We start from the raw sequence: 26,235 nt of genomic DNA on the forward strand, positions 1-26,235 counted from the left end.
AAGAACCAACCAATAAGAATAAGAGAAAACAAAAACAAAAACTCAAAATGAAACTAACAAATAGAAAAAAAAGAAATATATATATCATAAAACAATTGATATATGTCTACATGTATGTTTTCAATTGCATACATTGTTCATTAGTCATTACTTATTTAACTTTTATCCTTCACTTATTAAATAAATGCAGATGCAAATAGAGGGGCAGAAGCTAATATGCTTAGATCTTGGAAAACAGAAAAAATAAATAATTCTTTTTTCCAATTGATTCCACAAACCAAAACTAAGAGAAATCAAAATTTTTATATCATGTAAATGAACTCAGTCAGGATAGACCCAAAAACATAACACATATGGCAGCTAATGTGGACAAGAGGGAATGTCTGATCAACTCCAAATTCCATCATAATAACGTACACCCTCATGTTTTACAAGTAATTTCATCAGAAGACATGAACGTTGGTCATGACTACAATGGAAAAGGTCCACCAAAAATTTCACATAGAAACGAGTGTGCATCTATTAGAGTAGGTGTTCTTCTCCAATCACAGGCACAGTGCAACCTTCGATGTAAATCAATTTCCACAAAATGAAAAGATTCAACAGGGAGTTAGGCCTACTCAATCTTGTCCCATGGGCATTTTCACCATTCAATCATCAATACAGCCACTAGGCTGGGTTGCCATTGCCATCACTGCTGCACTTAGGTAGTGTAAAATAACATAATCCAAAAAGATGAGTATGCAAGAGATTCTTATCCATTTCTTTCAACCAACAGACTAGAGAGACATCAGGCAAGCAAACACCCCCCCCCCCCCCCCCAATCTCATGCAAACATTAAAAATGAAAAACTACCAAACATAAAACAGAGAGACATGGTTTATATATATGGTTAGATTTGAGTTACACCCGGTGTAACTTTATGCAATTTTACAACACTCAATAATTTTTCACTGAAAGAGTATTTTGACAAATCAACTATTAGATTAAATTATTTCCTTATACCCTTCATGCTTGCAAAATCAAGATTATTGAAGATCAATAACCATCTCATCATAATTTGTTTAAATTTCAAGTTTTTAACCTTCAAACTATACACAAAACACAAAATTTGGCGTGCATAGTATGAGTAATGAAAATATGTAATCCAACAGTCAAATTTTCAAATTATTAATCCTATAAAAAGTAATGGACTGGTGTAACATTCTCATTTGATCCTAATATATACATATGATGACAAATAGTTAACGAGATCCATAGAGCCAACCCAATATCATTGGGATTAAGACTTAGTTGAGTTGATAAATGTGGATTCCAATTCTAACTAGTATGATTTGACTATTCGTACATATGTGGGTACTGTTCAAAAAATCCAAATATAGGCAGAAACTGAGAGTGTTTCCTTACTTCTGGTGTGTCAGTCCAGTGTGAGATGCCTTTCAAGAGAAGTGGCATGTGCGCAGGATATAGCCAATCAAACAGAAGCCCATAAGTTCTGCGACTGAAAAATATCCAAAAGCATTCACAGTAGTATAGTTAAACATTCATTGACAATAAACAAATTCAGAAATTCAATCTATACTTACCTATTTGTGGCCATTGCAATTCCTCTGAGATCCCTCATTAAGCCAATTAAAGCATACTTCACCACATCAGTACGAAACAGCGAATCAGGAGTCGACTCTAAACTGATAAGAACCTAAAATTCCATATACATTCTATCAGTGAAAATTTATAATATATATAAAAGGAATTTTTTTTCATTGGCATGCCATCTATTCAGTCAGTAACAACTATGATCTTTTTTGTATTTTTTCACAAGAACAATTCCAACAAATAGTAAATAAACAAGAAAGAAATAATGATAACGACAACAACAATAATAGTAAAGATATAACAGTAACATTAACATCAATGATTGCAACAATACCAATAACAACAACAGTAATAACAACAAGAGCCATAAAAGTTGAGGAGCCAAAGGGGTAAGTGTCTCATTTAACTATGGGAAACAAAAAGGCATGTATTGAGGGCCAAAATTAACAGGATCAAGCACTGAAGCACACCATATACACTATCAAGGCAGAATCCTGTTTAAGATACAAGTTGGATATGTGTAAAATACACATATATATATATATATATAGAGAGAGAGAGAGAGGTGAGTACTTGCAAAAGTGGATCCATTGATGACTTAAATTTCACGGGGCTGTCCTCCATAAAAATTAACCAGCCGATAGTATAATAGAAAGTTGTTCTGCTTCGAGAGCATCTATATTCTTCTAAAAATGGAAAGTGCTCCCTCTGAAATCAGAAATGTGGGGAAAGAGCGACTACATTAAGTATAAAGATTCATTTCATAGACAGTCAAATAAAAAGTGGAAATTTTTTTTTTTTTTAAGAAAGACGTAGTTCAGAGCTGAAATTACAGTATGATTTGCCACTATGAATTTAACAGTATCCAACTTCAAAAGCAACTTCCCAGTCATATACCTGCAACCCAAAAAATTCCACACTGGTCAACCAATTAATTGTAATTGAAAAAAATCAATAAACAATGAATTTTAGCAAACAAAAAACAATTTCTCCAAATGTTTCATCCAAGTATATAAGTAATAAACTTACCCTGATGCCAGATCCAAGAACAAGCTTAAGGTGTGATCAATTACCTCCTCACTCTGAAATAAGCACAAATAAAAATATAATACACTATCCAAGAAAAATATAACCAACTAAAATAAGAATAAACGTTTCACCTCTGTATAACACTTAAGGTTTGTCGCAATCTTGCTAACAATGACATTCAATAGTAGTAGATGATCATGGAGCCCAAGAAGCTCAGATAACCGGGCATATAACTGCTGCAACAGTAAAAGAGATCTCAAAAAAATATGCAGCAACCAAACTTAATTTAAATAGGAACAGAAACTTATTTACCTTGGAGGAATGCATGGCCTGATCACCTACATAGGACTTTCTGAAATGCTGAAAGAACGTAAGAATTGCTCGATCCAGTCTCTGCTTGCTTACTTCACTATACCTCTACAAAATGCCAAGATGATGAAATCAATAATGAAAAACGTATCAAAATATTTGTTACAATAATGGTTAAATGATTAACTTCACCATTTCCTAACAACTTCATATTTTGGGAGTTGGGACAAATGCTAGTTTATCATAGTATCAACTATCAACAGGTCGTCTAGAGTTCAAACCCTCTCCACTCTACTTCCCATTGAAATAATAAAAATTATGTGTTGGGCCTACTTATTGTGGGAGAGTCTAGGGCCACAAATGCTAGGAGTGTTGAATAATGGTAAATGATTAAATTCCCTATATCTTAACAACCTAAGCTTTAGGGACAAGTGGTGATTTATCAATGTAAAAATGGAAATTGGTGGAATGTGTTCAGACTTCAAAGAGAACAATTTCCAAAGGCACTGCAACATATATTGAGAGAGAGAGAGAGGAATTTTCATCTTTCACTAATATCAATATATATATATATATATATATATATTAGGATCGCTAAGATCAAAATGTTACAATAACTCTTAAAGAATATTTTACAAAAATCATAATCAGCACGTTCTGTAGTCTACAACGAAATATTGATCTTACTTTGTACAGCATACAAAGCTATATTAAAAAGATATCATGATAAGAATGCAAGTACCAGGAGATAACAAGCCAGCATCACCCATAAAAACAAAAACTATCAACTAAAGTCACATTACCAGGACAGGAAAAGAAAAATACTAAAGTCACATTACCAGGACAGAACTACAAAGAAAATCTTTTATAATAAAGAACCAGGCAAAATATGCATTGCAGTATGATTATTTCTCCATGACCACCAACAAGACCTCGTAACTGTTAAAGCCACCATGATAACCATCATCTGATATTCTTTAAAAACAAAATTTTAAAGATAGACCAAGAATGAACAATCAAGTACTATAGACCAAGAATGAACCATCAAGTACCACAAGGATGGCCTTGCAAAACTATGCACAAGAAGTTGTCGCCCTTTTACATCTAACAGACAAAGAAACCCCTTGTTCAATATCATCATAACAAAACCCTTCAAGAAAAGCAGTTCTGCTGGGCCAAACATGAAAGAATTAGCTACTGTTGGAGGATCTTAATCACTGCATGTCCAAATATTCTTACTGGCAGTGCAGAAGAAGCATGCAATTGATGCAATGGCAATTGTAACAAGTCGACATCTAATCATGACATAGTTGTCCTAATTTTCAGCCTCCAAGTACTCGGTCCACTAAAAGTAAGACTTATCTAAATGGTCTCCTTTTCCCTATGTACACAAATAGGTAGGATAAACCAATGTTACCTTAATAAATTTATTAAGTTGGGTAACATTAGTAAAGTATTGCACACACTTTTTGTACTTTCTCAACCTTTTAAAACAAAGATCATTGTAACACAGACTTCCACATTTAAGGGCATGAACCAGATGTTTATTAATAAACCCAATGCAGTACTAAAGAAGGTCTCACTTTCATCTGAAATCCCATGCATGAGACTCCAAGCACCAAGGATGGTTTATTAATAGAAATATAACAATTTGCATTAGAAAATCTATGTTTCATCTAATATTCAAATTAAGTAGGCGGCAGGTGATTCTTGCTTGTCTACCTGGCCATGTAGTCCACTGTCAGTTACATTTATCAATTGCAAGACACGAGCAGAAAGTTCTGCATCAAACACTTCTTGTGACTCAACACTGCATATTAGAAGAGTAAAGAACCATTCAAAGATTGCCAAAGTAAACATGCCATGGTATTGATTAATTCAACAATAAAAGTAACAACAACAATGATTTAAACTTATTAAAAAATATAAAAGGCTATTTACCTACAACCGGTACTTAGTTTTGTCTTAACAATTGCAGCAACAATATGAACTATCCAAGCAAGTTTGGCTTCTATAATAGCGAGATCACTGTTATCAGCAATCTGTAGCCGAGCTCTTTCCTATTTTAGTCGATCAAAAAGAACAATTATGATCAGCTACGCAGTAGCCCATAGTTTTTTCTCTTTTTTTTTTCCCAAAAACAAAAGGCCATCCTGAAGATAAATGGCCATACCGTGTATGCTTGCAGAATAGGCTCCATTATGTTTATTATATACAAACTACTGCTCTCATACTGCAACTCAACAAAACAATGTTGTTACTATGCCAATACAACTCCAACAAAATAAGATCCACAGATAGATTTTAGAGTATTTCAATAAACAAAAACACTTCTTTCAGAGAACATAACCTAATTAACTTTAGGCTGACAAGAAAACAAGCACAAACCATAAATAGAAATTTAACCTGGAATCGGCAAAGGTAAGGAAAGCAATCTAGTTGATCCTGAAGAAGTTCAACATTGTCTAACGGGTTCTCGGTAAGATCATCGGGCAATCCAGCCTACAAAATACAAACAGAAGAAACAGGGAGGCTGCTGTCCTTGCTTTTCAAGTGTTACCCAAAATACCAGTCCCCAAAGAAGGCATGGGTTGCTATACCTGCACGGAGTTAAACCTTGATGTGATGAAACCTTCTGTAATCTTAGGGACAAATTCATCCAGCAAGCTTGGTGCATCACCTTTCAAATAGGGTACAGATGCAACCAATCTGGACCACAGCCCTAATAGGTAGTAGACACTGCTGCTGGCCCACTGGCAAATAAGCATAAACATAATCAGTAATACTAGTTGTAGAAGGTGTTAGGAATCACTTATAGACAGCATTCCTACAGAATCAATTGAAAGTAATAAACACCAACCAACCTGCCAAGATTGTAAAGACTTTAAAGTAAACTCTGCCACCAGACGAATCCAATCACTATAGCCTTCCACATTCACAAGTTCTGACAACTGCAACACAATTTTACAAATGTAACAAACATGAGCATTTGTGCTCATTATTTTATAGAACCATAATAATTCATTAACATGTCACTTGAAGAAGTCACTGTATATATGCACTGCCTGCATCACCAAATCAGGAGAAGAAAAAATAACTTGAAATCCATTAGTAAAAGAGTAAAATTACAAACAAGTATCATGCCACTAAATCACTCACACAAATAATTCCAGTATATTTTCATCAAATAATGTCCACAGAAAATTTGGACAGTTCAATAGGAAAAAAAAAAACCTTTTTACAAAAATTTTCCAAATCACAAGCAAAGGCTCCAAAAAGGAATTTCTAACAGTATAAGCTTATGGAAAGCTCAATCATGCATATGCATAACATGCAGTGCCAAATGCCAGGCATGAAGAATGCTACCAAATATGAATCCCAAATGGGCTTCAATGCAGAGATTCCACATACATAAAAAAAAATTGTTGTAAAAAGAAGAAATTGAATCTCCATGGTCTCCTCTCTAAAATTGAAGACATCCATCAACAAACTTCAACACCTTTAACACAAAGCAGCAGTGATAAAAGGAGGGATGAAAAAAGAAACGGGTGTTGCTTATCCATTCATCCTTTTTTTTGTAAAAAATTTATAACAAAATAAACAAAGTGGTAATAAGTAGACAAAAAGATTTTCAAATCTAATACTAGGGCTGGTGACGCACGACAACCAGAACAAAATTGAAACAACAATAAAAGAAATGGATATGACCTAGGAGTCAACACCTAGGCCTTACTTGGAGTCAGCACCAAGCAGGGAAACCACTAGGAGTCAGCACCTAGGGTAGACCTGGAGTCAGCACCAGACCAAAGAAAGACCAAACGGCCATTTTTTCATTCATCAAAATATCAACCATCTCTCAAGGAGTACAATAGGTTGCTTATAAAGGATTGTTAAACCCTAGTTCTAATTGGCTAGGAAACCCTAATTGCCTTATTACAAAAATAACCTTATTTCTAAATTAAAATACTAAAAGCCCAATAAACTAATAGGACCTAAAACATAAAAATACAATTGGCTTGCAAACATAAATAATACTAAATAATAATCTTCTTGCGTCTCCCGCATCAGCTGGTGGCAATCCCATGGCCACAGATTTTAATGCAACTAGATTGCAGGACTACAAACAAATGTGCCCCATGAATGCTACAGAGTACAGAAGACAGTCAAGACAACTGGCAATCTAATTCAACTGCTGGCTTAAAAGTAGAATACAAATAGGCCCTCACACAAGTCAACGGCCAAGATCAACTTCCTCACTAAAAAAGACGCATGCTCACATCGGAACTTAAATAGGCGTTCCACCAATTACTCATAGAAATGCATCTAGTTGCAGGAATAGTCCCAATAATAGATGCCAAGGGAGCCCCTCACTCTCCTAGTACTACTTGTAGTAACTGAAAGATCATTGCAATATGAGAGCAGGAAGTTAAGGCTAGCCATTTGAGTATCTCTAGTGATCCTTGCTACTTTTTTGGTAAAAGATTATCTACTCCTTAGTATTTATAAAAACTTATGCCCCAACTTAATTTTAGAAATTTCCTATACAGTTTTCTTCAATTTGTCTTTTCAACCTAGCTAATTGAAATCAACATAACTCATTAAAACTTAAATTTTGTGATTGCCCAAACAATAGAAGAGATGACCATAAATGAAGCATGCAGAAAAGGACTAATGCAATTAACTGGTACTACTAATTACTAAAGCTAAGACACTATAAGTTAAGTTTATTATTTTGTAGTCATTGTGTATCTTAAGTATAAGGATTCAAATCCAACCACAGAAGGCATGATAAATGTATTTCTTATTGAATATCTAACAACAGAAGAGAGCAAACAGGTAAGTTAGTAAACAATGCCACATCTACTAACTGGAAATAAAAAGAAAAATGAAATCATCAGATTTGATAATATGGCGTTATATTTCATAGAAATTTAGCAGTGTAGTTGTTCTATGAACATAAAAAAGCAAATAAATACAAACTCAAACAAATGCACAAAAGAACTCTCTTTCCAGAAAAGTGATTGCTTGGATGTTGCTATCAAATAGACAGTTACATGACAAAATTTAGTTACTGAGCATACTCAATATGTGTACAGAGCCCAAAAAGGAGTAGCAGATGTCCAGAATCTTAAAAGAAAAATACCTGATAATTCACTCTGAAACGTCCAAGAAGACGACAATACTCATGGTAGTTGTCATGATCAGCAAGACCTGATACCCCCATCAAATCAAAAAATTGTAAATACAAAGCCAAAGTGAAGAGAAATGAAAAAACCATAAACTAAAAATGTTCCAATAATCAACAGCTGTGTGTGATGCTATGAAGATCACAACACTACATTTGAATCTTAATTCACTTTTGTAGAACAGCAAACTACCAGGCATTAATGTAAACATTTTAACAGTGAAGCAAGCATTAACTGACTTGCTAAAAGCTTATTACTAATTAACTATAACAAAAAATGAATTCATAAGTTTCAACCACATAACACATACATAAAAGCTGCAGATATCCACTACTGAATGCTTTTTTCTATAATAGCATTTTAGCCTAAAATTTTATGACTTATCTCCTGATATGGTGATAGATTAGTTTGAACCTCAATTAACTTTATTTTCTCACCATATTTTATACATAAATAAGCACTGACCCTAGAAAGCCATAAATAAATTTTCAAAAACACAAGTTCCATTGATACCAGATATAGAACTCAAAAACCTAACATGGCAAATTTTCAGCTTAAACAACCTGATGACAAAGCTGTTAAAGGCAAATGATTGCTTACTAGAACTAGGTCAAATAAAATTTTCCAAACAAGTAGTCAAATCTCTCATACAAAATATGAAAACACAAAGGTAAAATAAAAAAGAAAAATCAATTATGTCTAGGCAGTAACATAGACATGCACATGGGCACTCATACACAGAGAGGGCGAGAGAGAGTATCATTCAATTGCTACTCAGCATCAATATAGTAAAAAGGCAAAAGAAATAAAAAGACGTGACAAGCCAACCAAACCTTGCCCTGTTTGCAGGATTTCTTTGGTTCCTGTCATTAAATGGGCCAAAAACTTAGAACGAGCAGCATCATTCGTAAACAAAGAACGTCTTACAGAAGCTAGTCGCACCAAGCACTCCAGTGCCTGGAAAGAAAATTGTTTTAACCCTAAGAAAAAAAGTTTAAAAGCAGCGTACTCAAGAACAAATCAACAAGAAAAACTTTCCAGTTAAAGACAGAGAGAGACGGCCTGAGAAATTCTTTACTTTAAACAAAAACAGACCAAGTAAATTGGAGAGCAAAATAAGAATAATAGCAAACCATCATTGCTCAAATTTTAAGTGGACACGATTATCAAAAGCAAATATATGCTCATATAATCCAAAAATACTTTGCAAATGGCAATCCACTCATAGCAACCACAAGGAGCCATCAAAAATATATCCTAACGAATTTTCAACATTGTAAACTAACTAGTAAAGAAATTAAGTACTATATATCTGAGATTTATGCTAAGAAGAAGAGATATGACTGGATTATCTGGAACAACTTTTTTCAGTTCCATATTTCATATTTAAACATTTTGTTAATTTAAAAACAAGTATAACCTATAGAAAGTTCATGCTTTGAGAAAACTGCTTGAAGTTGACTTTGGAGATTACATTCCTTACTTGTTACCTATAGTCAGCTAAGGCGGTTTGTTACATGGTTTGGTCAAGAAGGGAGTTGCACTCACAACATGTTACCAATGCCAAAATGGAGTTCCCTTGGTGCTTTTTTCTAGAGTTCTAATTCTACTCTGCAGTTCCCAGTCCAACCTAGCCCAAGGTCAAGACTTTCTAAAGGTAAAGCCAATCTTATTTGCAGGTGCACCTAATGATAAAAAGGCACAAGCAATTCTGAATCCCAAAATGATAAAAAGCACGGTTTTCATTCTGGCAAACAAATGACTTTTATATATATATATATATATAAGTAAATGACAATAATAAACTTATACCACATTCAGTTGTGGGGCTTCTAGCTTGTTGGCTAGGCTGGTTTGGTCGACATCAAAATGGGCATATATAGAGAATTATTCTCCATTGTTTAATGTGATGTCTTTGGAAGGAAAGAAATAGTAGGTGTTTTGAAGATAATGAGAGATCCATACCCGACCTCAAGCTATTTTTCTTTAGAACTTTATTGGATTGGTTGTCTGCTTTGCGAAACCAATCATTCTCTTCTCTTCTTGTTTTTTTGATTCTTGTAATTTCTGGTTTTGATTGTTGACCCCTGTACACTCCCTATGTACTAGGGTGTCCCATTTTTTATATCAACAAAGCTTATTACTTATCAAAAATATCTCAACTTATTTTTGTTGTTCTTCCATAACTTTCTAACCTTCTTCCAATGGCACAAGCCTTTAAAGTAGTGCACTAGAATTATTGTTTCCTTTATTTTTTCTTTTATTGGTAAGTAACACACACAACCAGTGGGTCTTAAACGTTCAACCTCAACCTTCACTTTTTTTTTTTTTTTTTTTTTCTAACGAGGGTGTCCAAAGCTTTTCGAGCAGCTGACTATTCCCCTAAGTGTGTATAGTCCCCCATCCCATAACCTCAGCATCCACCTTATCTTATAAGAAGAGGGAATACCATTGAAGCTTTTTCATATATCCACAATATGCACTTTAATGATGTGGTTACAAAGAAAAACATGGTTGTTACTGAAGCAAATGAGAACGTCACCCTAGACAATGCCAAGCAGAATAAAGGATCCATGAGGCCAACTCCAATTATTTGGTATTAAAAATTTAGTTGAGCTGACTTTAGTTGAGTTTATCACCACATTATGTACATTACTATGTTTCAGAAGGGAAGGGCACAAACCCTGAGGCAATAAAGGCTTCACTTTTAAACCTGCCCCTTCAATTAGTATTTTCATACTGGTACCTTATCTTAGATGACTTTATTTGGGCCTGACTATAGTTTAAGAGAGAATATTACTGCAGGAAAATGGTGAATAACCAGAAAGGTAGTATGTCCAAGTGGATGACAAAAGGAACCTTTTTTCCATAAGTAAATATTTCATTTAACAAGTGCAAAACAACGCAACTCATATACATGGGCAGTATACAAGAGGCACACCTACATTAAAGTTCTAAAATTACAGGTGCCAAGCATCTCAAGAAAATTCTAGATATAAAAAATTTAGGTCAAAGACATATTTTTCACATCCTTCAAAACATGAGACAATGTAGGATTGTGTTCCAAATCTCTACTAAATCTACGAAATCTACCGGCCAGCTTGCTAACAGCTCCACCACACCATATGACATAACCCATTGAACTTCATAGAGACTAAAAACCATACTCAAAAGCTCTCTAGCAGCATCACAATGAAGAGGAAGGCAATCTGCAATTTTCACCCACCGATTTTACACAAACAACACCAATCTACAACAATTAGATTTCGTTTTATGAGATTATCTATAGCTAAAATTCTCCCCAATTTTTTTTAATAATTCAATAGTTGGGGGTGGGGGGATTTGAACCCTAGATGTCTACATTGGAAACATCAAGACCTGCCAACCAGTTGAGCTACAAGGCTCTTGACAACTAAAATTCTCCTCAATGTTGATAGCTTTTTTTTTTTTTTTTTTTTCTTTTTGGGATAGGTAAGAAAAAGTATTATAAAAGGTCTGCTATATGCAAAAAAACATTAGCAGCCAAAGGTTACCAAAAAAAAACCAACTATATACAAGAAAGAAGTGAATCTATAAACATCGGGACAGATTCACCAAGTATGAAACCCCAAACCCAGGACCAATCAAACAAGGTGTCAACAAAGGAGGCAAGCAGCTGATCATTTGAGCTCTCCACATCCTTAAAAGTGAGACTATTACGCTCCCTCCAAAGACACCATGTCAAACACAATGGAATCAAATTCCATATATCGAACAAGTATTTCTCCAACCAATTCTTCCCAAAAAGATCTATCACCTTACTAGGAAAAGTCCAAGAGATTCCAAAGGATTTTAAGGACAAAAACACCACAACTGATACGCTTTCAAACAGTGAATCAATAAATGACCCATAGTGTCTCCACTACACCTACACATGCAGCACCAATCTGTTATAGAAAAACCTCTCCTCCTTAAATTATCACCAGTCAATATCTTCCCCCAAACCGCACTCCAAACAGAAAATGAAACCTTTCTAGGTACCTTGACCCCTCAAATACCTTTCCAAGGAAATATGACCAAAGAGGAACCTCTAAGTACATTATAATAAGAACGAGTATCAAATTCCCCTTTCTTCTTGAACATGCACCACATTTGATCCCCACCCTCCTCAATGTTGATGTCCAAAGGAAAAATGCCACTTTAGTTGAGACTGTAGGCTTCCATATACTCTTCTAAGGAAAATACAAACATGGAAGGTGAAGCTTAGTATGATTTAACTTCAAATGCAATTCTTTTAGATGAATTCCAACATAATTCATCAACGCCACTTCTTCTCACTTTGATCGAGTAAATCATGTCCATAAAGATGCTACGGACTCCAATACCTAGTCTTGCATTGCTCTAAGTACACTAATGTTCCAGTGGATTCTCAAAATAGATCGAGTGATCAACCACTAAAGCCTCCTCCTTACAATCATTATGAAATAATTATGGAAAAGCCACCTTAGAGTCGCACAAAAACTTGATATTAAAGCCCACACCCACCTCAGTGTTAATGAAGCCAGAAAATTTGGACCCACCCTTTCCTTATATTCTTCCATAGAAATTTGTTTTTCCCCTTACTAAGTCTTTGTTTGGTTAAAATGACCAATGCACACTAGTAAATTTGATGCTATGTTAGAATGAAAAATCAAATGTAGTGGAAACTCTAAAGAGTATGAACTCTTTTTTTTTTTTGTTCCTTTTCTCTATTTTCCTAGAATCTTGATTTAGCTATTTTTATTGTTAATAGTCATTTAACTGTCTTTTAACTCCATTTCTAAACTTCTCGAGACACTAACCATTGGCAAACTCAACCATTTTCAAATCTTCAAATTACCAAATTGGAGAATCACCAAAGCCTTTCAATGATTTGACAAGCCCTACCAAGAAACAAATGCTCTCAATGGATAGGCACTACTTTCTTTTCGAATTATCCTTGCTATCAAGCTTTAGCAGCACTAGTTCCGTCCATATAGTCCAATCATTCAGTTCTAAAACTAGTTCCATGTTAGCTAGGTGCTTAGACTAAGGACACATTTGACATTATTGTAGGAACTAGATCTTTAACTATAGAGCTTTTGGACTAAAGTGCTTTAGTGTTTAGAGTGTTTGACAAACCACCATTTGGTAACCAATTGATAAAACGCTTGAAGATGTGAGAAATGACAAAATTGGAGACAATAAATTGCTTTGTATGGTCACACTTGAACCCAATTAATTCAACTAATGGACAATGGTTATTATTATTACTAGCCTCTTCACACGAGTTACACGTGTGTTCAGAAGCTTTTTAAATGACTGTTTTAAATTTTGTGATAATTGATAAGAACTTGTTAAAATTGTGTCATTTATCTCTTAAAAAGAAGTTATTACTATTTCAAATTTCAAATTTGGAAAAAATAAAATCATGTGTTGCAACGTGTGGGCACCCCATGTTTAGAGTCAATTTGTCATCTCTAATTAAATTTTGTTTACAAAAAACTTATCAGGAAAATATATATATATATATTTGTTTACAAAAATTTAATTGTATAATGAAGTTAATTTTGGCAAAACACAAAATGGACATCAAAGAATTCAATTCCAATCATAAATATAGCTTAGCTCTCTCTTTTTCTCTCAATGGGCAATGGCCATTGAGTGTCATTTAGAAACATATGCATTGTCATTTATATCAATTCATTAACTTATCCAAAAAAAAAAAAAAATTTATATCAATTCATTATTTCTATTAGAAACTGGAACAGCACACTAAAGAGCTTTTACACTATAGCTTGTCCAGCTGCACTCCTCGAACAAGTTTCGAGTACCATCCACCCCACTCCTCCCCATAGTTCACACTAACTACCCATCTCCACAATTTTTTTTTCCTCCAACCCAAACCTCCATAACCACTTTCCAAACAAAGAATGGTTTTTTTTTTTATATATAGGTAATAAGAGTAATATTATTGATGAAAAAAGATGAAAGAAACAAACAAGGTGTTCATGATGATGAACATAGAAAAGCACTAATAGAAAACAGAGAGAAAAGAAATCAGGAGGCTAATCTAAGAGAAGAAAAAAACTATTGATGAGAAGAACAATCTGTAAAACCCCAACACCGAGACCAATCAAAAAGACTGTGCTGGCACAAGTCTTTCAACTCAAACAACGTCTTCTCAGAATCTTCAAAGGAACGGCGATTATGTTCCATCCAAATAGTCCACATCAAACAGCCTGGAATTAAATTTCAAATATCTGAACTATACTTCCCAAGCCAGTGACTCCAACAAAATCATAATCCTGCCACTGAGCCTAGCAAGACCCACCGTATACCAAAGGAGGGCTACAGGACAATGAAAAAGGAGATGATCCATAGATACCCACTGCAACGGCACATGCAACACCGATTTGCCAAAGAACGACCCCTAAGCATGAGATTATCCAAAGAAAGAATAAGTTTCCAAACCCCTAACCCTCCATTAGCCATAGGGTTGCACACCTTGTCCCATCCAACCAAGTGGTGTTTGAACTCTCCTAAACCACCCCACTAGTTCTGTCCATGGAAACATTGCAATATGGAATGCCGTTCCACATTTTCTAATGTGGCGTCTTTTGCATGAAAGAAATGCTAGAGCCCTCAAGGGGTGTGAGAATACTATTTTAGATTTAGAGATGCAACTTTTTAGAACGTTGTTTGGGTGGATGCTGACTTCAGGGGCATATCCTTTCCCTTCTCTAATTTTAAAATTTCCTAGATCATTGTACTCTTACAAATTAATTAGTTATTAAAATAAAACGTATTTGATGCATTTTTTTACTAATAAAACGTATTAGTTATTAAAATAAATAAATAAATAAAAAGCACAAAGGCAAAGAATACAATCAAACCCCCCTCCCCCACCTCCTTCCACACACACACACACACACACACACACACACACACACAAAAAAAAAAAAAAAAATACAAATGAAATAATATCAATAGCATATATACATACCTAGGTACCCATTTATTCTCTCGTGTATCTTTATGGAGCATGTAAAGATCAATTTCAAAATTTAATGTTGTCTAAGAACCTCTTTCCAACAAATTAAGGACTAATTGAATTTAAATAAATGTCTAGGTTTTAAACACACAAACACAGATTGAATATAAAAGAAGCATGAAATTTACTAACCTCCTTGGAAAGAGGGGCCTTTGTAATAGCATAGTAATCAAAAAATATTTGCAATGTTTCAGAGTCCTCCAAAACTGGTCTCCAAGAAGACGGAATCTGTCAGATCACCACCATGTTCCATAATTACTTAACAATCTGATTCAAAAAGAACTTGAAGGACCATCACATGGTTAATAAATAAATCAGAAGAGGCAAATACCTGAACAGTACCAAACTCTTCTGAACTTTCATCAATTGATGTCCCAACAAAATCAAATGATAAACATTTAAGTGAAAGAGAGAGCGCTAACTCTTGCAATCGACTTACAACTGCAAGTTACATAGATGCAAAACCATCAGAAAAAAAAATTCAACCAATGAAGCAGCAAATAAAAACTTTAGACAGGATGAAGGGTCTTCATCAAAGCTTAAATATATTTAGCAAATTACCATCACTCTTCAGTTGACGCAATGATGTTAACGATATTTGGAAGATTTGATAAAGAGATTGATCCCTAAAGGCACACGCTACCCTTCGATGGTGTGTTGAAGGCAAACCAGGATTGGGCTAAGGATTTAGAAGTCAAAAACATACAAGCAGTTGTAAGTAATTAGATCAAAATAAATAAAATAATATTTAGGGATGAGGCACAAAGAAAAAGGAAAAAAGAAAATCTATGAAAAGCCTTTATGACCAGCAAACCTAAGCGAAGATGATTCCTTAAGACAATACTGGTTCTCACAACAATTGAAAATGCATTGCTTATATTCCCAAACTATGAGAACAGAAATGCAAAAACCAACCAACAAATACTAGAAATCTAAACAATATGCTTCCTAATGTTAGGCACAATCACAATTTTGTACACATGAAGTTGAAATTAATCTGTCATAACATCGGAAGATATATCATAAAATTTTAAGCTAAAACATGCTTATAAAAAGCATGTAGATCAGCAGATTGCTGCAGCTGTTCTGTAAAAGTTATGTGGTTGACTTGAAAGATGAAAATTCTGTAAATGCATGTATTATACAGGATTAATAATATGCCTTCAACCAAGTAAGGTATATGTGGTTGATTCAATTTTTAAAAGTTCACATTGACACCTAGAACTTAATATCCAAGCATGCTATCCAAATGAAAATAGCAAATGCTGGTAGACATTTTATTAGTTGGTACAACATCCATGTTAGGGTTTTTTTTTTTTTAATGAAATTAGTGTTAAAAGTATTGAAATTGATTATATTATTACTTTTAATCAGTTATGGATAAATTTCTCAAAAGAAAACAAACATCAGAGCAAACACCACTTGCCTAAAAAACAAGTAGTCATGGTACTGAACAAAGTTATTCAAAGCAAACCATGTCGAAGTTGATTGACTAAGAAAATCTTCCTGAAGATCCTAGGCTATAGACTAAAATTTATACTAGCATCCAAATGATCAGGATAAAGTTAGAAGGGAATAACTACAAAAGGGTCATTGTCAACCTTGTAACCACAACTTCCCACAAAGAAAAATTGGAAACGTCTCATAAAAATTCAATTGAACTTGGTTTAATGAGTCTGGAAATTAGTTGTGCTTGGTATAACAATCACTGCTTTTTATTTTTTAATAAAGAACTACATCAAATTTCAATAATATATAATTAAAAAAAAAATACAGAACAATATCAAATTTCAAAAGTTCATTAAAATAATACAGAACAACGTCAAATTCATGCATTTATTTGTTTATTGTTAGTTTGGTCATGACAGAACTGATAGCATTTGTAATAACATGAGAAATAAAAGAAGGAGAAAGTGAATTATAAAACAACATTTTCAACATAATGCCTAATCTTGGAAAGGGACCATAACCAATAAATGCAGCCATGATTCACTTTTTCACTTTCAGCAAACATCAAAATAAAGTAACATGAAATCAGAGTGCCAAAGGTACGTCAGCATTCTCACAAAGACATATAATCTTAGTTTTCATTTTAGTATGACTTTCTTAGGAATAGGCATCAAAATGGTTGCACAACCTTTCTTCTTTGATAACCCAAAAAAAAATAAAGAGTATGGTGTGATCATTCCAAGTATCCTGAAATGTTATATTGATAAGGATAAGAATAACATGTCTTTCAAGCTTTATAACATGGGAGCAATTATTAACTATATAAACTTGGGTATAGTTGTAGACTGACCTGATTCATCTCAGACACAAGTTGATTTAATATCTTCAAACCAATAGCATAGTGATCCGACGTTGCCTGTTAAAAATAAATTATTTCTTAGTGACCATCCATGTAAACACCACCAGTTGGGAACAATTAGTAGCAACACCCTTAATGAAAAGAAATCAACTAAACTAAAAGATTATGAAAATTGATCTAACAGGATAGGAAAGAAACAATTCGGGGCATTAAAAGTATGACTAAAAAGCAGAGAAGCCAAAATGGATGATGAGAAAAATGTCTTTTTTTTATATAAGTAAAAAGTTTATTGATTTCAAAAAAAGGGGAACACCCTAGTACACAGGGAGTGTACAAGGGGTCAAACAATCAAGAACAAAAATTACAAGAATCTAAGAAATCAAGAAAGGATGAAAAAAGATTGTGCCTGCAAAGCAGCCAACCAATCCATTAAAGTTCTAAAGAAAAATAGCTTCAAGTCTGATATGGATCTCTCCTTATCTTCAAAGCACCGACTATTTCTCTCCCTCCAAAGGCACCACAATAAACAATGGGGAACCATCAACCATATATACCCATTTCGATGACGGCCAAAATTGCCTTGCCAACATGCTAGAAGCCCCACTATAGATTGCAGCATAACCCAACTCACTCCAAACCAACCGAACACCATAGCCCACATATCCATTGCAACCGGACAATGAAGAAAAAGATGATCAACCGATTCACCATTACACTTGCACATATAGCACCAATCAATATCAAAACCTTCCTTTTTCGTAAACTGTCAATCGTTAAGCATTTCCCTAAAGCAGCAATCCAAACAAAGAAAGCTACTCGAGAAGGAATTTTCTATTTCCAAATGCTTTTCCAAGGAAAGCAATAGTCATTAGAGCCCACTAAGAGATTGTAATAATCCCTAACCATGAAGCCCTTCTCTCTATCAGATTTCCAGCACATCTTATCCTCACCAAACCCTCTCACCGACGCACCATATATGGTATTCATGAAACCCCTCTAGTTCCCGAGCATGCAAACCCCTAAAGAATCTTACATCCCAAAGCAGGATTCCGTTATCAAACTTCATAATCTCAGCCACACTAACCTCTTGATCTTGGCAAAATCTAAACAATTCAGGATAGCTGACTACAAGAGATATTTCACCACACCAATGATCTTGCCAAAATTTCACCCTAGACCCATCCCCTATATCATATAGAATGTGGCGAGAGAAAGAAGGCCATCCCCAACTAATATTTTTCCACAAGCCAACACCATATGGACCATTAGTAGGCCTAGTACACCAGCTACCCCATCCACAGCCATATTTCACCACTATCACTTGCCTCCATAGGGCAGCCCTCTCCATCCCAAATCTCCATAGCCACTTCCCAAGCAAAGCTTCATTAAAATGTCTTACCTTTCTTATCCCCAAACCACCCGAAGCAATGGGAGTGCAAACAGTAGCCCATTTAACCAAATGGGGAAAATGTCAAATGCTATCTTTTTTTTATATAAGTAAGCATTCCATCAAAAAGGGGTGCAACCCTAGTATACGGAAAGTATACAATATGAGAACCAAATATTTTGCAAGAAGGCACTAAAGAGTATGGTTACACAAATTGAAAAGCAATCTACTATATAAGAAACTCAAGGGAAAAAAAAAAATTATGCACAAGAAGCAAAAAATTCATGGATGCACAGCAAAATGTAGGATGATAGTAAACAAATGCGTTGCAAGAAGGTGAAGGATATCAATTAAGGACAAGGGAAACAAAACTGTTCAGCTATAATTTTTTCCTTAGTGGTTTTTTTTTTTAATTTACTGTTAAAAGGGAAGCCTCATGTACACGGTGTATACATAAGGCACCCCTAAAATAATACATTGCTCAATACATTACGAAAGAAAACTGAAACAATAAACAGTACAACAAAACATGCATATGTGCTGCCAAGTGTTTAGGCCCACCCAAACAACCTTACAATCAATAATTTCAGTTAACCAATTGGGAGCTCGAACAATTTCTCTCCAAATTACCCACATTAAGCAAATGGGGATCATATTCCAAATAGAGCCGCTACACTTTCCAGACCAATTCCTCCACCCACAAAGTACTTCCACAACCCTCCTAAGCATTACCCATTGTACCCCAGTCAGAGAAAACAAAGGAACACAGCTCACAGGCCACAGTACAATGGAGTAAAAACTTTTTTGCTTAAAAACTTTTTTGCTTCAATATATGGTATATTCTTATCAAGTGTTCCTCATCTGATCAAAATCTAGTCAAGTTTTGAGTATCCTTTTCTTCTACAACTAAACCTACATTCACAAACTCTCAAAACACAAACCCACCACAAGCATAGGTAAATTCCTGAATTTATCCTACATCATCTTCTTAAAGGATAAAAGGCCACCGTGCCAGACTTCCACTGTGTGCATGACAGGAAATTAGGGAGGCCCATTAGGCAAGGATGCGGTAATCTCTTAGTGACTTTCTTAGGGATGGAGGGATCACTGAAAGATTATCGCCTTCTTACACCAAATCCACCACAAGTACGCCTAGGCAAATTCCCCAATTTATCAAAAAAAATAAACATAGATAGATAGAGAGGAAACAAAAAAAAAAAATAGTTACTAATGAACCCTAACAGAATAATTCATATTCAACATCATTGTCATAATCTTCAGCCTCACGCTCAAGACCTCAATTGGTAACTTTTTATCACAATTAATTGTATAAATTTTATTATTAAAATAAAAATAAAAAAAGTCAAAAAGATGGAAACAAAATCACTTAAAAGATAACACCCGATAACCGCATGCAACAAGTAGCTATAGAAGTACAGCAATGTATTACATAAATTTTTAAAGGGCCTACATGTTCACAAAAGATCATTAGTCTTTAAATAATTATCTTAAAAAAATAATTATAATTCTTTAAATACTAATTTGTTTTTTGGGCTTTGAATTGACGCAGACAATAACAGCAGCAACAATAATAATAATATGATGAACCACTTAGGAAGGTATATTATCTTTATTTTTTTTTATAGGTTGAGGAAGGTACATAATCGTTTATAAGAATGGCCAATATAAATGAGTATTAAATTGGCAGATTTCTGTGTTAGTATGATACATTAAATGATAGAGCTATTAGTATAACGAGAAGCTAACTTCTGGCGTCTATCGCCTCAACAAAGCACTCAATTAGGAGGGAAAGGCACTAGCATCACCTCACCTCAAGGGGCTTAAGGCACTAGCTAAATACCTCACCTCACCCGAGTGCCTAGACAAGAACCTAGCTTGCCCTTTTACATTGATTTTGTGATGGTGCCAATTGGAATATGCAATACCCTTGAGTTGCACCCTCCACATGTCAAATTTGTAAGGATAAATGAGTAATGATACACATGCCATGACACTATAGCAGCCACATCAGTTTCCACGCTTATACAACCAAAATGTATAGTTTCCCAAGCATTTCTAAAATAACATTATATGCATGTATACAAAGTTACATAAATGTCTTTGATACAAACTTTCCTTGTATAAATTGATTTCTTCTTACCAATCAAAAACGAAATCTTAAAGATATTTCAAACAAGCATTGCCAACCAGCTAACTAATCAATTAAAAACAATACATAGACTGTAGAGCATATACTAATTAGGTAATTGACTCAATTAATGATTACGCGGTAAGAACATCTAAAACGTGAAAAACGCATACATAAATGCAGTAGAACAGAGCAGTTAAAGACGCATACACACACAAAAAAAAAAAACACACGCTCGCGCATTGACAGGGTTCTTAATGTAATGCACTGCAAAATAACCTGGCTCAAGAAGTTGGTTGACTCTTTAACCACGTCACGGAAACGATCATCATCATACCAACCAAACTTCGTAACTCGACACAAGAGTTGAATCAACGAGGCGGTTACAAAAGGCTGCAATTCAGGTCCTCTGGTGGCCAGATAGTTAATAAGGTAGTTACCTACAGATTAAAAATAAATAAAAAGTTCATACATTCAAATTTCACTAGAATCAACAACAAAATTGCAATTGAGTGAATAGAATTTTAGGAAATTTTATTTACGGATATCAAGGCGGAGCTGTAAAGCCAAGCTATGCTCAGTGACTTGCTTCAACAAGCTCGAACTCGCGAGCATCAACGCATAGGGAGTCAAGGCATGGTCGAGAATGTACTGGCATTGAGAAATGTAATCGGTGTTCATCGAGAAGCATTTCAAAGTGTTCTCCGCGTGAGCTCGCTCCACCGAGTCCTGCGAATTGTACAGCCTCTCGCACAATGCCTCTAGCTGCGCGAGCTCCATTGCGACAACACAGAATCTGATAACAAACTCCATCATTAATATTTTTTTTTTTTTTTGGTTTGGATGCAAAGAAAACGAAATAAAACAATCGCAGAATCAACGATTCAGAACATTTTCTCGGCAACCAAACAGAACAAAGGATCAAAAACCACTATGTAGAAAAAAAAAAAAAAAAAAAAAAAAAAAAAACCTTATCAGGAAAAACTGATTGTGGCGAAGAGAGAGAAACCGTGGCAACGGTATTTCATGGATGAAATCAGAGAAAGGAAGAGAGGAAATGAGAAAGAGTACCTTATAGCTTGGGATCTATGATGATCTGAGTGGTGTATGTATCTTGAGATCCAAAGCTTTTTCTTTGTTTTTTTCTCTTTTCTTCTTCCAGCTAATATATATTTATATATATAGTGTGTGTGTATTTGAGGTGCGTTTCTTGTAAAATTGGATTAAAATAGGAAACACCGACGCGAGCCACAGAGAGAGAGAGAGAGAGGTGTTTTGCGGTTTTGGTTTTGGTTTGGTTTGGTTTGGGAGGGTTTGGGCTTTTATTAGATGAGCGATGGGAGAGAGAGAAGGAGTGGTGTGGGAGTTTTTTCGGCTGCAAGTGAAAGAGAAGGATGGTCAGCGCTCATTGGATGGTTCAGTGCGGTGCGGTCCAGTTGGAACCTAGAGGGGGGGTGGGGTGTGGGTGTGGAAGCTCTTTTTTTTTTGTAATAATGGGCTGTAGCTTGTGTTGGACGATAGGCCCTTGACTACTTGGACAAGCTAGTATATAGCCCATTAGCTGGGTTTTTTTTTTTTTTTTTCCTTACGTCTGTCTTTTTATAGCGGTTTATAGCGGGATTTTAACGTTAAGACACAAAAAATAGATTTTCTTTTTTTCTTTTTTATCATCTTTACAAAATATTTGATATCTATATTACTATTGATGGGGATTTCTTATTTGGGATCCTTAATTTAGATACTCAAAATACCCTCAGATTCATTTGTTTTCTAAGGCTTAAATCATAGAATTAAACATGTAAAATTAGTAATTTAAAAACTCCTAATTTTTAGCTAAATTATAAATAAATAATAAAAAAAAAATTTTCCCACCTCCACATTTGTCTTTAATGTTAGTTGTTAAGTACTAATACAACTTCTTCATTTTGAAAAAATATAAAAAATATAACTATTTTTTTGTCTAGGAGCTACTTTTTTCTCACCTCCACATTTCTCTCTCACATTAATAGTTAAGTACTAATACAACTCTTCTAAAAAAGAGTACTAATACAACTCCTTAAAATAAAACTGAAATAAGTAAAACATGTAAACTCAAAAAATGAAAAAAATAAAAAGTCTCATCACACGCCCAAAGCGCATGTGATGAAGCTAGAAAATATATATATGAAAAATATTTATTATTAACTTTTTATTGATTTGCTAACTAATTGATGACCCTCACAAATTCATTTTTCTTTTTTTTTTAAAGTAGGTTGAATTATTTTTAAATATTGATGATTGGGGCCTAAAATAATATCTCCTAGATAACAATTTTTTTTTTTTTTTGAGTGAGTTTCAACCTATGGCGTCCGCTCCTAATAATTGTTCTTTATCATCAGACCAAGACACCAATCAGTTTTTGGTGTAGGCGGGGATTGAACCCCAGATCTCTTATACAACCATCAGAGATTTTACCAGTTGAGATAACTGGAACCCACTCCTAGATAACAATTTAAATAACTCATAATGAGTGTTGACATCAAAAAAGGTTACGATATGTTTTTTACCCTTGTTTGATTTGGGTTTGGCTTATTTTTAGTACTCTTTTAACTGGAATTCCTTTTAGTTTAATAAGAAACTATCGCATCATTCACTAACTAAATAAAAGGTGGAGATTAAAATTAACTATCACTCGTCATTGTATATTTAAAATAACAGAAAATGTCCAGTTAAAAAAGTATTATGGGTAAGTCAAACTCATTTTATTTTTACCTAAGTTAATTTGTCTAAAATAATAATAATAAATAAATAAAATCTCAAAAAAGGGAAACTTCAAGGTGGATTTTTTTTTTTGGGTAGAAAAGTTGGAAGTTTATCTATCCATTAATGCCTCCTAAGAACTATGGAACATGAGTACCACACCTCTCTAACTCTAAGCCTTACATGGTGATGGTGTTGGCGACTAGCACAATACATACTACCTCTCTATCCTAAAACTAGGCTAAAGTTACTCCAAAAAAAAAAAAAAAAAGTTGGGGTGGGGGATCTCTCTCTAAAGTTTGATTAATCTCATGACTTCCTATTATTCATATTTTTAAAAAATAAATCATTTCAATTATTTCCTCTCTCTTAGGGTGGATCTAAAATTCACAAAATTTGGGTCAAAGTAATAACAATAGTAAGGATTAAACCAACCATAAAATATTCATATAGGAAATAAGAATATTTTGGTCACCGTTTCTCAAAAAAAAAAAAAAAAAAAATTTGGTCACCTATCTACTTTTTTTTTTTTTTGAGAAGTTGGTCACCTATCTACTTAATATGATGTTTTAGAAAGTGTTTTGGAAGTGACACATATATAGCTTGATTGAGAGCATTTACTTCAACCTCAATGCTTTCTTAACTAAATTTGGTCTTAAAATCTCACTTTGTCACTTTTGCTAATCTACTATCACATACAATTATATCAGTCTTAATCCTATATCTCTATTCTATTTTAATTAATTAAAATGTCTCTATCAAGGCTATTTTACCTATTTTCCTTCTTGCTCAAATTCAACCCAAAGACCCAACCATCAACCTAAAGAATTTGATCTTAACAACCCAAACACCACTGCATCCTAGCTCTAAGCTTCATGGACCTACGTCCCAACTCCGCAAACATCTTCGAATCCAAGATGAAGTTCATCAATCTCACAACGAGGCAACTTCTCACCTCCAAAGGATCACGCAGTCAACTTTTTGTCGATCCATGATGTACCTCGTCAATCTCATGACAAGGCAATTTCTCACTGTCGAAGGACCTTACAGAGAGAGAGAGAGAGATTATGACAACAAAGAGTAAGTGAGAATGAATAAAAAATATTTTTATTAGGTGAATAGCACCTCAACAAGTGTATTGAGGTATTGTTCATTTAAAAAAAAAAATCAAACAAACTATTGAGATTGATGCAAGATGTTTTGGTTGAGTTTAGCCAATATTTTACTAAAATATTAAATTGTTGAGGCTGATGATAGTATTCTAAGCATGTACGCATTTGTTTGGCTACTTTATTTGCTTAGATAAAATAAAAGCTAACTTTAATTAAATAAATTAGTTAAATGAAAACATAGCCTCTCTCTCTCTCTCTCTCTCTCTCTCTCTCTCTCTCTCTCTCTCTCTCTCTCTCTCTCTCTCTCTCTCTCTCTCTCTCTCTCTCTCTCTCTCTCTCTCTCTCTCTCTCTCTCTCTCTGTGTGTGTGTGTGTGTGTGTGTGTGTGTGTGTGTGTGTGTGCACAAAAGTGCAAACCAAATAAACATTATCTATCTTAATGTTTTCTAAATTTTTTTTGTTTTTATGCAAAATATGTTTCGGAAGTTAATACTTAATATATAGTTTTCAGATGAAAGAAGAATGAATCTTCTCAAAACATTATCTTCATGTTATTTGAAAATACTAGTAATGCCAAGTTGACAACAAGCTGTTATTTTTGTCTCTCCTATTTTTGGAGCAAAGAATTCAAACTCCATCTAATTTAGAAGAAAGATTGACTGCGAACCAAATAAATCCATGCATATGCCATATAAAGCAAAATTGTATGTATTAAGCAATGAATGGCTTATTTTTGGTAGAAGCAATGAATTGTCTTCATCATCTTAGCACAAAACCTCGTAATATATGTAGGGGGCTAAGCATTTTGGCATTGCTCACATCATTTCCCTCCAAGTTGGGTGGGATACAGTCAAACACAATGCATCTTGTAGGACAGAATGAAAGATACATATTGGCTTTCATCACAACAGGTTTAGTCCTATATGTATGAATGATATCTATGTTTTAAATTTTAATTATTCAGTACACATATCCTTACAATACAATGTGTGATCATTGTCTCTTCCTTTTTCTTTTTATCCTTAAGCCTCAACAAACTCTTTTAAGTTATCAACTCTAGGAAAAATCCAAGGAAACTATAATGTAGGCAACATCATCTATCACTTCTAGTGTTCTTGTTCTCATGAACATTATTGCATGTCGAGCTAAAAAAAATGACAGTATAGCCCACGCTATCCAATCCTAGTTGTATTCTATTTGATTTTTAAGAGAGAGAGAGATCCAATTCTTTATTTCAAGATTCTCAAAAAAAAAAAAATTATTTCTTTTTTTTAAGAAAAAAAAATTTCAATATTTTTTTTTTTTTTTTTTTTTTGAGAACCCGGACCATGAGGCCCAGGGAAGAAAACTTTTATTAAGGAACATCAAAT

At 34.2% G+C, this 26,235-nt stretch overlaps 1 protein-coding gene across 1 annotated transcript in view; it reads right to left on the reverse strand.

Annotated features, from left to right (window-relative positions):
• Positions 1-22,395, reverse strand: part of LOC126722441 (uncharacterized) — a 32,322-nt gene extending 9,927 nt beyond the window's left edge. Inside the window, exons 1-22 of the mRNA XM_050425593.1 lie at positions 22,087-22,395; positions 21,558-21,811; positions 21,295-21,455; positions 17,471-17,536; positions 15,733-15,850; positions 15,503-15,612; positions 15,304-15,399; positions 8,954-9,077; positions 8,078-8,145; positions 5,799-5,885; positions 5,535-5,687; positions 5,341-5,436; positions 5,108-5,167; positions 4,876-4,994; positions 4,657-4,744; positions 2,938-3,042; positions 2,757-2,861; positions 2,626-2,678; positions 2,430-2,493; positions 2,170-2,304; positions 1,587-1,699; positions 1,349-1,501 (exon numbers count right to left, since the gene is read on the reverse strand). Coding sequence (XP_050281550.1) covers positions 1,349-1,501; positions 1,587-1,699; positions 2,170-2,304; positions 2,430-2,493; positions 2,626-2,678; positions 2,757-2,861; positions 2,938-3,042; positions 4,657-4,744; positions 4,876-4,994; positions 5,108-5,167; positions 5,341-5,436; positions 5,535-5,687; positions 5,799-5,885; positions 8,078-8,145; positions 8,954-9,077; positions 15,304-15,399; positions 15,503-15,612; positions 15,733-15,850; positions 17,471-17,536; positions 21,295-21,455; positions 21,558-21,795 — 2,312 coding nt within the window. The 5' untranslated portion in view covers positions 21,796-21,811; positions 22,087-22,395. The remainder of the gene's footprint in view (positions 1-1,348; positions 1,502-1,586; positions 1,700-2,169; positions 2,305-2,429; positions 2,494-2,625; positions 2,679-2,756; positions 2,862-2,937; positions 3,043-4,656; positions 4,745-4,875; positions 4,995-5,107; positions 5,168-5,340; positions 5,437-5,534; positions 5,688-5,798; positions 5,886-8,077; positions 8,146-8,953; positions 9,078-15,303; positions 15,400-15,502; positions 15,613-15,732; positions 15,851-17,470; positions 17,537-21,294; positions 21,456-21,557; positions 21,812-22,086) is intronic.
• Positions 22,396-26,235: the final 3,840 nt, after the last annotated feature.

Source organism: Quercus robur, chromosome 4 (genome assembly GCF_932294415.1).
Source record: "Quercus robur chromosome 4, dhQueRobu3.1, whole genome shotgun sequence".
Classification (NCBI taxonomy): Eukaryota; Viridiplantae; Streptophyta; class Magnoliopsida; order Fagales; family Fagaceae; genus Quercus; species Quercus robur.